Source organism: Bombina bombina, chromosome 7, assembly GCF_027579735.1.
Source record: "Bombina bombina isolate aBomBom1 chromosome 7, aBomBom1.pri, whole genome shotgun sequence".
Taxonomy (NCBI): domain Eukaryota; kingdom Metazoa; phylum Chordata; class Amphibia; order Anura; family Bombinatoridae; genus Bombina; species Bombina bombina.
This window is the reverse complement of record NC_069505.1, coordinates 49,755,358-49,770,712: the sequence shown is the minus strand read 5'-3', so window position 1 is coordinate 49,770,712 and position 15,355 is coordinate 49,755,358. Positions and strand designations below refer to the sequence as shown.

Sequence of the window (15,355 nt, the reverse complement as noted above, 5' to 3'; positions counted from 1 at the left end):
GCTGTCAGAAGATGCTTGGATACAAGGTAATCACAGAGGTAAAAGTGTATTTATATAACTGTGTTTGTTATGCAAAACTGGGGAATGGGTAATAAAGGGATTATCTATCTTTTAAAACAATAAAAATTCTGGTGTAGCCTGTCCCTTTAAATAAGGCAAATGGTGGGCAGATTTTGTCTATTAAAAAATAATTGTAGTAAAAAGGATGTTAACTTATTTTAAAACTGTTCAGAGTTGTCTGATATGTTCTATAGCGACACAACAGAAATGTTGTGTAATTACAAGGGGTTAGATTACAAGTGGTGCAGTATTTTTTTGCGATCACGAGAACTCCACTAGGATTTTATTTTTTGCGCTTGTCTGGTTGCGTTCATATTACAAGCTCCAAAAAAACGTATTTTGCGCTAGCGTTAACCCGAATAGCATGAAAAACCTAACTTAAGTTTGCGTGTACATGTATTCCCCCATAGAAATCAATGGAGAAAAAAGTTGGGAGGGAAAACTAACACTCGAGATCGCGCAAACGCCATCGCATTTTCACATTCCCCATAGAAGTCAGTAGAGAAAAAAAATTGTTGAAAACACCCAAACACCCATTGTGCAAATAATATAGCGTATTCGCATGAGCAAATGTGAAATATACAGTAAATACATAGTTCAAATCTTTATTAAACATGAATATTGCATACATATGCTTTTACATCTTTTCATCTACTTAATGGCAAAGGGATATAATGCACTTTTATATTTTTTATATATGTGTACATATATATTAATGTTTTTATATGTGTATATATGAATGTAAATACATATATACGCATATAAATATATTAAAGGGATAGTTTAGTCCAAAACAAACTTTCATTATTCAGATAGGGCATGCATTTTAAACAATTTTCAAATCTATCACTAATTTTGCTTTGTTCTCTTGGTATTCTTAGTTAAAAGCTAAACCTAGGAGGTTTATATGCTAATTTCTAAGCCCTTGAAAGTCACCTCTCATCTCAGGGTATTTTGACAGTTTTTCACCACTAGAGGGTATCTCTAGATTTGTATATGCATGTGTCTTTAAAGGGACAGTCTAGGCCAAAATAAACTTTCATGATTCAGATAGAGCATGTCATTTTAAACAATTTTCCAATTTACTTTTATCACCAATTTTGCTTTATTCTCTTGGTATTCTTAGTTGAAAGCTTAACCTAGGAGGTTCATATGCTAATTTCTTAGACCTTGAAGGCCACCTCTTTTCAGAATGCATTTTAACAGTTTTTCACCACTAGAGGGTGTTAGTTCACGTATTTCATATAGATAACACTGTGCTCGTGCGCATTAAGTTATCTGGGAGCAGACACTGATTGGCTAAACTGCAAGCCTGAAAGAAAGGGGCAGTTTGCAGAGGCTTAGATAAAAGATAATCACAGAGGTTAAAAGTATAGTATTATAACTGTGTTGGTTATGCAAAACTGGGGAATGGGTAATAAAGGGATTATCTATCTTTTAAAACAATAAAAACTCTGTTGTAGACTGTCCCTTTAATGTTAAAGCCATTTGCTTGCCTTTTTTTTCTAACATGTGATTGACGTGATTTTTGTTTTCCTTTTGTAAACAAGTCGTTTCAGCATGATAAAGCACACCGTCACCATGACTACCGTGTCGCACTCGCTAGATACAGTCATACAAATGGTCTCGTTAATTGCTTTCCTGAACTCTTGTTTTTCAGGCCTTTAACCGCGGAAAGCGTGAGGGCGTATTTCTGAAAAGTGTGGAAAACGCCCCCCTTGCTAAAAGACGCAAATTAAAGCAGAGGATAACAGGGGACGATGCATATAGCGGCTCCTCGTCATCTTCCTCCTCCTCTTCCTTGGTTGCACCGACGGCTCGACCCCCCAAATCCAAGCCTGTTCCCCAAAATCACCAAGGTGAAAAGTTCTAACCTCCAGTTGGCTCACACTACAATAAATCCAGTCATACTGTACCAAGTCCTTGCAAACAACGCAAGATTTACAAATGCAATTGTTCTTATGTAGAGACTCTAATATGAATGTGTTTACATACATCATGTGTGTGCGCACGTGTATTCAGTGTTAGCAGGAAGAAGGATCCTTGTATGTTGACCTATTTTACTATTGAACATTTTCACGCACATATTTATAGACTAACATTTAAATATTTGTATATATAAGAGCCATAAAACGCGTACATTTCTTAATGAGAATGAAGCAACATTGCAATATACAATATTTATTTTGCTGTAAAAATTGTGTTTGTCACACACCCTAGAGAGGCCGAAAATCAAACAATGTAACCAAAATATGCTGCAAATTGCCTGGATAAATCTGGCCAATCACAGCAAACTATAAATAGGTTTATGCACTGCCGTAAGCATTCGCTATTTGGTATATGAAGGCTGGGCCAGGCAGTTTTTAGCATATTTAGCTACAGAATCTGAGCGCCAGCCTCTCTGAGTGTGGCACAAATGTTTTACAGCAAAAATAAGCAATGTGAGCTATGTTAGTAGATATTTCAGAGAGGAATATTTTTATAAAGTTAATTTTGTATAAAGATTGCTGTAAAACCGTATGTGAAAACCATTTGCAAATCACAATACAAGTTTGCTGCGCAAGAGAAGAATGTATATATTGGGCGTCAATCTGCAGTTCACAAAGACGGCAAACAACCCTTGATAAAGTTTTTTTTTATTATTTTTTTATTTTTTGCTTAAAGTGACATAAAATCATTTTTTTCTTTCAAGATTAAGATAGAGTGTTGCATTTAAAAATGTAAAAATATTTCAATTTATTTCTATTATCAAATGTAGTTTGTCATCTTCATATCTTTTGTCAAAATGCATGTAGGTAGGCTCAGGAGCGTGTTTGTTTTTGGAGCATTATATAGCAACAATAATGCTTTTCATATTGTTATACGTAGGTTGAATGCAGTTTTTCCTGCGATATAGTGCTTTGGAAACTTTTCCTTTAAATGGTGTCTTCTATCTGAATCATGAAAGAAAAAAAAATTGCCTTTCATTTACCTTTAAGATAATCATTTTACCCAGATACCTGTAACATACCTAGGACATACGTTACTCTTTGACCTCTTGAGAGCCACAATATTGAATGAATACTTAGTATTGTAGGTGGATCCTGACCAGTATGTATGTGTGTGTATATATATATATATATATATATATATATATATATATATATATATACACACACAGATGATAAAATATCAGTATAGTTTATTAGTTGGGGGAAAAAAGTTAAAGGGACAGTCTACTTGAAAATGTTTATTGTTTAAAAAGATAGATAATCCGTTTGTTACCCATTCCCCAGTTCTGCATAACCAGCACTGTTATATTAATACACTTTTTAATTCTGTGATTACCTTGTATCTAAGCCTCTGCAGACTGCCCCCTTATTTCAGTGCTTTTAACAATCTTGCATTTTAGCCAATCAGTGCTGGTTCTTGTATAACCATTAGCATTCTTCACGGGAGTGAGCACAATGTTATCTATATGACACACATGAACTAGCACTGTCTGGCTGTTGTGCACGATTTAAAAAGCTTATAAAAAGCACTGAGATAAGGGGTGGCCTGCAGTGGCTTAGAAATAGGAAAACTTAAAGGTTATAAAGTATATTAATATAACAATGTTGGTTATGCAAAGCTGGGAAATGGGTAGTAAAGGCATTATCTATCTTTTTAAACAATAAAAAAAATCAAGTAGACTGTCCCTTTAAATGTAAAAAGTTACCAGTCCAGCGGGAAAAAGTTTCTAGTCCACTCAATGTTAATTAGGAAAAAAGGCAAAAGTTTCACTCTCCCACTTCAATTCCCAGAGATCTATATATCACTCACTGTCTCTTTACATTTTGCCAAGTTGCTTAATGTTTTAATTATTTAAAAAACTGGAAAAGATCATATGCGCCCACAAGTCCTAATATAAAGCAAATTATCCAAAATATGATTTATTTATTTTTTAATTGTGGTGTGGATAAAAGTTTGTCTTGACAAGGGCTCATGTATTAAGCCAAAACTTATTTTCCTTTAATGGGTGGCGAGAGTTCACGAGATCATCATAAGGCTATTCATTATTTAGCCACCAGGAGGAGGCAAACCAACTCCACACAGTGCTATGATCTTCACGTTATTTGATAGTGGTTCTCTAATCGATCAAATATGCATTTTCTTCTGCAAAGTACCTGTAAAAGGTGAAGAAAGCCATCTCCATGTTGGCAACTTGTACCACTGTTACACTAGAGGTTTGTACCTCTTTCAAAGACCCCATGGATAGGAAGCTTGAAAGCTTTCTTAGGCGGTCTTTTCAGCTGCCAGGCTACTTTTTTCGTCCAGCACTCAGTGTAGCCTGTGTGGTGTTTGCTGTCAATTTGGTGTGAAAACCTGACTAGACTCTAGAGCCTGGTTTCTCAACAGCCGGGCCGTGGCCCAGTACCGGGCCGTGATAGCCCTGCTGGTGGGCCCCGACCTGTCATGCCCCCACTGCACACTCTTACCCCACTGCACACCAGGGGCAGACTGAGACCAATCAAGGCCCCAGGAACACTGTCTCACACTGAACAAAATGTATTACATTTTTTGCAAATGAACATGGTAGCCTCCTTGCCCTGCCCCCAACAGGCCCCTCAACCTCCAGAGCCAGGACCCACAACATTAAGGTCCAGAGAAAGGGCACCCAACCTCCAGGGCCATACCCCACACTCCATGGCCCTCACAGCGACAGATCCCCGCCAGGGCCCCCACTAAACCCACACTTTTTTTTGCTTAGTTACTGATAGGGCAACTGAAAACTCCAGCTTAAGGAATGCACCAGGATCCGTGGAGATGCCATTTGTGGGCCCCCCTTTATATACATACACACACACACACACACACACACTCTCTCTACCGGGCCCTAGACATGTCTAGCTAAAATTTACCGGGCCTTGAGGTCACTTTGGTTGAGAACCACTGCTCTAGAGAACACCCAGGACGTCATCAGAATAATCAGGACTGCAAAAAGCTTTTTGTGACCCGGTCATTAAAATGGTTTGCCTGATAGTGCTACTATGACAGCTTTGGCTAGATGTGTCTTGTGGCTTAAGTCCTGGTCTGCTGGCATGGTATCTAAGAGCAGACGTCTGTCTCTCCCTTTTTAGGGTAAGAGTCTATTTGGTCCAGGCCTGGATGCTATTCTATTCACAGTTCTTCCTCTGATGCAGTAAGTTCTTTCAAATCTGTTTGGTGTCACAGTACTTCCTGGTACAGACCAAAGCAGTCCAAAAAGTCTTTGCCTGCATCCAAGTCAGCATGAAAGTGCGTCCCCCACTTCGGATTCCATTCATGTGGGAGACAGATTGAGACTTTATCTGGGAGTTTAGGCAAAACCCATATCAGATCCCTGGTTACTGGTAATAATTTCCAAGGGATCCAAAATCAGTTTTCGATCCTCGTCAACCCGCAAGAGATTCCTTCTATCTCGCAAGTGACACGACCCTATCAAGACAAGAGCCTTACTGTCATGATTGGGCAGATTTGGAGGGCATGGATGTCATTGCTCCAGTTTCTCTAGGAGATTAAGGAAAGGCTTTATTTGCCAACCTGTCCCTAACATTTCTGCCTATTCTGGATCTAAAAACTTTAAACAGGTTTTTACCTTCAAGATAAAAAATACACACTATTCTTCCATGGGTGCAGTAGGGGCAGTTTATATCTACCATAGACTTGAAAGATATTTATCTTCAAATTCCAATACATCCAGATCACATAGAGTTTACAAAGCTAATTGGGAGCCCTGCTGATGGTAGTTCCATTGCAAGGCATTGCTGTAGCGCCATACCGTCTCAACATCCTTGTGTATGTAAATTCCTTACAGGAAGCTCTGAATCACCCAGAGATGGTGTTGCATCTAATACACACCAACTATTGGTGCATAAATATACCAAAGAGCTTACTGGTTTTTCAGTCTTGAATGTTCTTTCTGGGATTTATCATAGACTCTCTTTCCCTGAGATTCTCTTACAGAATAGTGCACACTCTAACTGCAAATAACATGTGCTTGGCTACAGCTAACACCTTTTCTTACTATAACTCAGTGCATGGAAGTGATAGGGCTAATGGTTGTCTCCTCAGGTGCAGTTTCATTTGGCACCTAAGACCCCTTCAACAGTCACTGCTTCATCAGTGGAACAATAATCACGAAGCGCTGTCTCAGCAAATCTAGATCAGGAAACCCAACAGCTCCTATCGTGGGGGCAAATTTACCAGTCCTTAGTCAGGGAGCCTCATTTTAAAGGCTGCAGTTGACTGGGATTATGACAGGCCCCAATCTCCTGGACTGGGTAACTGCTTATGAGGCGCAGAGTGTGCAGAGAATGTGGTCTCTTTAGAAGATGAGGTTACCAATCATTCTACAACTCCATGCAATCATCAAGGCTCTTCAGCGCTGGCCCAGTATCACACATCCATTTTCAATCAGACCATGTTATAAAAAGTAACTTACATCAACCATCACAGGGAAATTATAGTTCTTAAGGGATGGATATGTGTACAACGTTCCCAGATGGGTGAAGCACAATAGGGCTCAATTGTCAACCATCCACATTCAGAGTATGGGAAGGTGGATTTTGTGTTGCAAATGCCTTAATCCTGCAGAATAGTCTCTACATTAATGGGTGTTCGACTAGATAGTGGCTCACAGGGGTCTCCCAGAGATAGATTTTATGGCTTTGTGGTTCAACCACAAGTTGCCCCACTGTTGTGCCAGAGAATGGGATCCCCAGGCAAACTATTGAATTCCTCAGTAGTTATGAGGTCATTCATGCTAATGCACTTATTTCCTCTGTTTGTGATGTTATCTAGGGTGATAGAATCAAACAGGAGAGAACACCAGTAATTCTGATTGCTCTGACTTGACCTCGCAGAACTTGGTATGCAGACCTAGTTCAGATGACCTCTTGCCCATCATGACGCCTTCCTCTCAGACAGGACCTTTTGTCTCAGGGTCCTTTCTTTTGTCAGGATTTGAAGACTCTGGTTTTGACAGTGGCCACTTTTTGGCCCTTTTGTAATGATGCCTCCCTTGAACACATGTGCAAGGTGGCTACTTGGTCCATGCATACATTTTCTCTTGAGGGACTTCACTGCTTGGGTATAGGTGCCCACATATCATGATCTCATGGACTCTCACCATCCATTGAAGAAAAACAAAATTTATGCTTACCTGATATATTAATTTCCTTTGGGATGGTGAGAGTCCACAAGCCCTACCCTTATGCAGCTGGTGGCAGAAATTATTGCACTTTTTTTGCCTGCTTTGTCCTTGAATCTCTCTCTTTCTCTACTTTGCCATATGGAAAAAAATGACTGACTGTGGTGTGGGAGATAGAAGGGAAGCGCAAAGCTCTGGAGTGTGGCATTGGTTTGTCTCCCCCTGTTGGTCAGGGAAGGAATAGCCTACATGTGATAATCTTGTGGACTCTTACCATCCTGAAGAAACATTAATTTACTAGCTAAGCATACATTTTAGTTTTTAACACACATTAATAGAATTTGTTTTATTTTAAGAACTGTGGGTGCCTAAGAATTTTTGGAATACTCTAAATCTATTATTATAGGATTCATGGGAAAGATATTTGTGTGGGCCGGAGGTGGCATATGATGCATCCATGTCCAGATGGTGGCACCCAATCAGGAGATATCTGGATGGCTCCTGATTCCCACACAAGATGGGCACTTGCCCAACTTCTGACGTTCTAATAACGGTGAAAATGAGCCCTTTGACTTGAAAGGCTGCCAGATAACGTGGGATAAAAAAAGCTTGAGACTGAATTGTGGCTTAGCGCATCTCTATGTACATATATAAACATCTACCCACAGATATGACCTTAAAGGGACATGAAACCTATTCTTTTTCTTCCTTTATTCAGACAGAGCATACAGTTAAATAAAAAAAAGCCAGTTTACAAATTTGCTTCCTTGTAATGGTATTCTTTGTTTAAAAGATACCCAGGTAGGTAGCATGCACATGGCAGGAAAAAGCTCATGCATAACATTCTTACAAAATTTCTGCCATACACTACTGCAGACATGTGCACGCTCCTGAGCTTACCTCCCTGCCTTTCAACAAAGGATACTAAGAGAACGAAGAAGATTTGAACAAAAAATTTGATTGGAAAGTGGTTTAAAATGACATGTTTTATATGAATCATGAAAGAAATATTTTGGGTTTAGTGTCCCTTTAGTTATTCATATACTTAATTTATTCTGATTTCATATATTTTTTTTAACTTGTGGCTTTTAATAGAGAAATTGTTTTAATACTAAAGCCAAGGATAATGGATTGATATTTAGGAATGTATGTGAGTGCATTGTGCTTGTATTTATGTAGTGCACATAGGTGTGTGTACATTTGTGCGTAGGTGTCATTTTTCTTATGCTCACAGTGAATTTTCTGTGCATGTATTTGTGTCTCTGAATTCTCTAACTAATCATTGCAATATCTGTAGAGCATATATGGTCATGAACTGAGCAGTGTATGAATGGATTATGCTCTGAATGCTGTATGTGTATGCAGAGTAATATACGTATGGGGCATAGACTGAGCAGTGTATGTATATGCAGAGTAATATACGTATGGGGCATAGACTGAGCAGTGTATGTATATGCAGAGTAATATACGTATGGGGCATAGACTGAGCAGTGTATGTATATGCAGAGTAATATACGTATGGAGCAAAGACTGAGCAGTGTATGTATATGCAGAGCAATGTACGTATGGGGCATACACTGAGCAGTAAAGGCAGAGCAATGTACGTATCGGGCATACACTGAGCAGTGTATGGATTGACCATGTGCTAAGCAGTGTATTTATTTGCAGAGGCTAGTGCTTGATTGTGTGCCAAGCACTGTATGTATTTATCTTTATGTATGCTGTACGGTGTATGCATTTATATTTATGTATGCTGTACAGTGTATGTATTTATATTTATGTATGCTGTACAATGTATGTACTTATCTTTATGTATGCTGTACAGTGTATGTATGTATCTTTATGTATGTTGTACAGTGTATGTATTTATATTTATGTATGCTGTATAGTGTATGTATTTATATTTATGTATGCTGTACAGTGTATGTATTTATATTTATGTATGCTGTACAATGTATGTACTTATCTTTATGTATGCTGTACAGTGTATGTATGTATCTTTATGTATGCTGTACAGTGTATGTATTTATATTTATGTATGCTGTACAGTGTATGTATTTATATTTATGTATGCTGTATAGTGTATGTATTTATATTTATGTATGCTGTACAGTGTATGTATTTATATTTATGTATGCTGTATAGTGTATGTATTTATATTTATGTATGCTGTACAGTGTATGTATTTATATTTATGTATGTTGTACAGTGTATGTATTTATATTTATGTATGCTGTACAGTGTATGTATTTATATTTATGTATGTTGTACAGTGTATGTATTTATATTTATGTATGCTGTATAGTGTATGTATTTATATTTATGTATGTTGTACAGTGTATGTATTTATATTTATGTATGCTGTACAGTGTATGTATTTATATTTATGTATGCTGTACAGTGTATGTATTTATCTTTATGTATGATGTACAGTGTATGTATGTATCTTTATGTATGCTGTACAGTGTATATATTTATATTTATGTATGCTGTACAGTGTATGTATTTATATTTATGTATGCTGTAGAGTGTATGTATTTATCTTTATGTATGCTGTACAGTTTATGTATTTATATATGCTGTACAGTGTATGCATTTATATTTATGTATGCTGTACACTGTATGTATTTATCTTTATGTATGCTGTACAGTGTATGTACTTATCTTTATGTATGATGTACAGTGTATGTATTTATGTTTATGTATCCTATACAGTGTATGTATTTATCTTTATGTATGCTGTGTATTTATCTGCAATACGACAGGGATGCATTATGCACAGAACAGCATCACCCTGCAATGATGTATAGCTGTATTATTAGCTGAGCAGTGTTTTAGCAAGACATGGATTATTAATACACTGTGTAGGTATATGCAGGACATTATATGGATGGATAATTATCTGACCAGTGTATGCATTATGCTCTGTGTACTGTAGGATCATTATTTCTCAACTCCAGTCCTCAGTTACCTCTAACGGGCCACATTTTCCTAATACCGTAACTATGGTTACTAACCAGTTAAGATATTTATTAAAACCTGGCCTGTTAGGGGTACTTGCGGTGTAGGTATCTGCAGTAAACTGGATGTATGGATCATGTGCTGAGCACTGAATGTATTTGTAAAATGTATTTATATATATCCATGTGCACTGAGCATTAAATGCATCTGCAGAATGATTTCCTTTTTACTTTGGAATCGCTCACAATCTTTTAGATAAACTTAGCTAATGATTTTCAGCACAAAATCACCATTACAGTCTATGGGTATTTATGTAGATAAATCATTTGATATGTGTTTCTAAAGGTCTGTGATCGACCCTAATATTTTTAGCACTTTTTAAAGGTTAACAGCATTATGCTTGTTTCTGAATACGACCAGTGATTGGAGCATACACATGTATAGCTGCTCCTGATTGGCTTTTCAGTTTCTATCCTAATCTGGAAGGGCAGAGCAGCACAGCTGTAACTGTGTGTTTATCCTTTTCCAGGTATGAAACACATCAGACAATAGAATATAGCATTTTATTCTTTACATGATCTCCCTTTAATTACTGGGTACTATTTGATTAGCGCTAATCAGTATATACATTTGTAGGGCATTGTATGTTTTGGCCAATTGCGGATCAGTGTTTCCTGTAGAGCAATGAACACAGCGATATGCACCTTGATCAACATTTTTGAAACAGCGCTAAGCACCTAGTCCGGACTTCCGATGTGGGTTTCTAGTGGGTGGGCAAACACTATGATCACAACTCAGAGGAGCCCCCTGGAGAGAGAAATGCAAGGCTTTGCAATCATACTTAAATCTATTCCTGTGCCACTGGGCATTTTTTAGGAAATGCTAACAGGAAGTGTATTATTGTGTATAACGAAGTCCTGGGACTCTACACTTAACATTAAAAGTTGGTTTATTCAGCCCTAGAACATATGCAGTGTGAAACATTCTCTTTTTAGTTGGAACAGAGATTTTTTTTGAGCATCATGTCCCTTTAATGTTCTTTAAACTTTTTGCTTAAAAAAATGTTCTACATTATTCACAGTGGCTTTAAAACATTTAACCCCTACACTACGTAGTATGTAATCCATAGCTTGGATTATGCACAGTTAACTGTGTGCTCTCATCCAAAGATAGATATGTGCAAAACATTCTGTCTGGATTATGACGTTACCGGTTTACAAGTCTGTTTAAATAAAAGGTCAGAGATTTGTAATGTCCATTAATTATGGTGCTGTTCTTTTTGCTATTGTGCAGTATATATCTGTATTTTTTATTGCACAGGGTCTAAAAAGCTTTTTTTTGCAATACAGTATATGTTTGTATTATATATATATATATGTGTGTGTGTGTATATATAAATATATATATGTGTGTATATATATATATATATATATACACAGAGCTGCATTATCTGAGCAATGTATATATGTGGATTAAGTGTAGGGTATTGCGTCTGATTTATAGATGAAATGCAGTTCTAGCTAAGCAGTGTATATATTAAGATCTGTATGAATGTGCAGTGCATTGTATATAAAGAAACTCTTGTATATAGCTTGAAAGTATAGCATGTTTTATTTTATTCAGATAAGCTTTATTTTTGTGCAAACTAAAAACAAAATTCTGCTTTAGCAGTGTATGTCTATTGTACTTAAAACTGTCATTGGAAGCATATGATTTTATTGAGAGCAATGTTATTTATATTAGTAATGAACGGATGCTGTACACATGTGGGTATGTATTCTCTATATACACACACCCAGTAAATATTCTGTACTGTGGGGACATTTGGACTGTTAACATAGTAAAGCGATATTAAACAATTAATACATTTCATGCACCATCTTTAATGGTTGCCGTCATTTTGAAACCTAGGTTTCACTGCAGGTTATCTGAAGGAGAGTTACTGAACATGTGCAAACACGTCAGCACTGGAATGCAGTGAAAGCTAGATTTTAACATGGCGCCACCCATGACTAGAGAGAGGCGGGGAATAGCCTCAATACTGCTTATAAAGTGTATTTAGTGTTTAATGTCCCTTTAAAGAGACAATGTAGTGGAACAATTATGTTCTCTAATTCAATCATATCATTTTATTCACTACTCACTGTGGAAGTCTGTTTCTTAACCCATTCAAAAGGTTTTAAATACATAAAGTTCCTCTTGGGATGCACAGAGAACTACTGTTCCTAAGAAGGAAACAGCCAATCAGCAGCAGTAGTTGTACAACCCCGCCTACCACAGCTTGCCACTCCCCAGCAGAACCTAATCCGTCTGCATTTTACCCCTTTGTTAAATACATGAAGTTTTGGGGTGAGTAGTGAAAAAAATGATAAGTAAAGATATTATTTTTCCACTACAGGGACATGAAAGAAAGAATAAAACCTTTATGATTCAGATAGCATTCATTATTATAAAAACTTTCCAATTTACAGTCATCAAACTTACTAATTTATCTTGGGCTCCTCAGTTCCTTTCAATGATAGCATACTAAAGTAGGCTCGGGAGTGTTCACCTGTCTTGGTAACAATGTTATAGAGCAGTGTTTAACATTGCACGCTCTTGAGCCTACCTCAGTATGCTTTCATCAAAAAGACCTAAACTAAGGATACCAAGATAAAAGGATACATTTAATAATAGAAGAGATTTGTAACTTTCTTTATAAATAACTTGCTAACTTTATCTGAGTCATAAAAAGTTTAGTTTTGTCTTCCATAGCCCTATGAAAGGACATTACGTACCTCTCGTTTCTGTGTAAGAATTGTGCTTGTCAGACGCTCCCTACGTCCGTAAATTTGCAGCATTTGGATAATCTAGTTTACAGGTTTTGCTTTTTGGCCTCTCTAGGGAGCGTGGTACAAACTACATTTTTTAACACAAATGGAAGAGGTGTTATTTGTGCCTCTTTTTAAGAAGAACAGCAGAGAGGTTAAGCACTTAACCCTTAACCGGCAAGAGCCCTTTTTTTTTTCTTTGTTTGCTTTATTATGTGTTATTCTTAAACAGAGGCCTGTGGGAGGAGATTTATGCACTAGTTCATTAAAGGGCTCTGGTTACTAAGCTGTGCTATGCAAGAGATTGTTATATCATGTTTTATTATGGCATACAATGGCTGTACATGGGTCTAACTAGAGAATAGTCTATTTAAGGGAATGTGAATTCTGTATACTGTTTTTAATTTGTTTTTATTATGAAATAAAACTCTTTTGCATGATACATGTCTTTGATTGTAGTTATTTTCCAGATGCAATTTCCCACATTTTTTAATATTATCAATATAGAAAAATCTATATCGATAAAATATAGGTCTCATTCCTATATCAGAAAATTCCTGACTATCGTCCACTTCACATCCGCAAGGGCTGGATATAAATTCACATTTCTGCTGCTCTAATCAGCATAGAGTCATTCTGCCAGAGTATTGCTACTGCTGTGTACAAGCTCAGCCTCTGCCTGATACCTGTTGTATAGCTACTTCCCCAGGCCCTGCAACCTGACTGCCCTGACGTGTCCTTGTCTGACTCTGCTCCACAGCTCCCTGTTTGACTCTCCCCCACTGCTCCCTGTTTGACTCTGCTCCACAGCTCCCTGTTTGTCTCTGCTCCACAGCTCCCTGTTTGACTCTGCTCCACAGCTCCCTGTTTGACTCTGCTCCACAGCTCCCTGTTTGTCTCTGCTCCACAGCTCCCTGTTTGTCTCTGCTCCACAGCTCCCTGTTTGTCTCTGCTCCACAGCTCCCTGTTTCACTCTGCTCCACAGCTCCCTGTTTGACTCTGCTCCACAGCTCCCTGTTTGTCTCTGCTCCACAGCTCCCTGTTTGACTCTCCCCCACTGCTCCCTGTTTGACTCTCCCCCACAGCTCCCTGTTTGTCTCTCCTCCACAGCTCCCTGTTTGTCTCTGCTCCACAGCTCCCTGTTTGTCTCTGCTCCACAGCTCCCTGTTTGTCTCTGCTCCACAGCTCCCTGTTTGTCTCTGCTCCACAGCTCCCTGTTTGTCTCTGCTCCACAGCTCCCTGTTTGTCTCTGCTCCACAGCTTCCTGTTTGTCTCTGCTCCACAGCTCCCTGTTTGTCTCTGCTCCACAGCTCCCTGTTTGTCTCTGCTCCACAGCTCCCTGTTTGTCTCTGCTCCACAGCTCCCTGTTTGTCTCTGCTCCACAGCTCCCTGTGTGTCTCTGCTCCACAGCTCCCTGTTTGACTCTGCTCCACAGCTTCCTGTTTGACTCTGCTCCACAGCTCCCTGTTTGACCCTGCTCCACAGCTCCCTGTTTGACTCTGCTCCACAGCTTCCTGTTTGACTCTGCTCCACAGCTTCCTGTTTGACTCTGCTCCACAGCTTCCTGTTTGACTCTGCTCCACAGCTCCCTGTTTGACTCTGCTCCACAGCTTCCTGTTTGACTCTGCTCCACAGCTTCCTGTTTGACTCTGCTCCACAGCTTCCTGTCTGACTCTGCTCCACAGCTCCCTGTTTGACTCTGCTCCACAGCTTCCTGTTTGACTCTGCTCCACAGCTTCCTGTTTGACTCTGCTCCACAGCTTCCTGTTTGACTCTGCTCCACAGCTCCCTGTTTGACCCTGCTCCACAGCTCCCTGTCTGACTCTGCTCCACAGCTCCCTGTCTGACTCTGCTCCACAGCTCCCTGTTTGACCCTGCTCCACAGCTCCCTGTTTGACTCTGCTCCACAGCTCCCTGTCTGTCTCTGCTCCACAGCTCCCTGTCTGACTCTGCTCCACAGCTCCCTGTTTGACCCTGCTCCACAGCTCCCTGTTTGACTCTGCTCCACAGCTCCCTGTCTGACTCTGCTCCACAGCTCCCTGTCTGACTCTGCTCCACAGCTCCCTGTTTCACTCTGCTCCACAGCTCCCTGTTTGACTCTGCTCCACAGCTCCCTGTCTGACTCTGCTCCACAGCTCCCTGTCTGACTCTGCTCCACAGCTCCCTGTTTGACTCTGCTCCACAGCTCCCTGCTTCACTCTGCTCCACAGCTCCCTGTTTGACTCTGCTCCACAGCTCCCTGTTTGACTCTGCTCTACAGCTCCCTGTTTGACTCTGCTCCACAGCTCCCTGTTTGACTCTGCTCCACAGCTCCCTGTTTCACTCTGCTCCACAGCTCCCTGTTTGACTCTGCTCCATAGCTTCCTGTTTGACT

At 39.1% G+C, this 15,355-nt stretch overlaps 1 protein-coding gene across 1 annotated transcript in view; it reads left to right on the top strand.

Annotated features, from left to right (window-relative positions):
* The window catches only part of LOC128665860 (ribosomal protein S6 kinase alpha-5), a 141,020-nt gene extending 132,058 nt beyond the window's left edge, over positions 1-8,962 (top strand). Inside the window, exon 17 of the mRNA XM_053720096.1 lies at positions 1,721-8,962. Coding sequence (XP_053576071.1) covers positions 1,721-1,933 — 213 coding nt within the window. The 3' untranslated portion in view covers positions 1,934-8,962. The remainder of the gene's footprint in view (positions 1-1,720) is intronic.
* Positions 8,963-15,355: the final 6,393 nt, after the last annotated feature.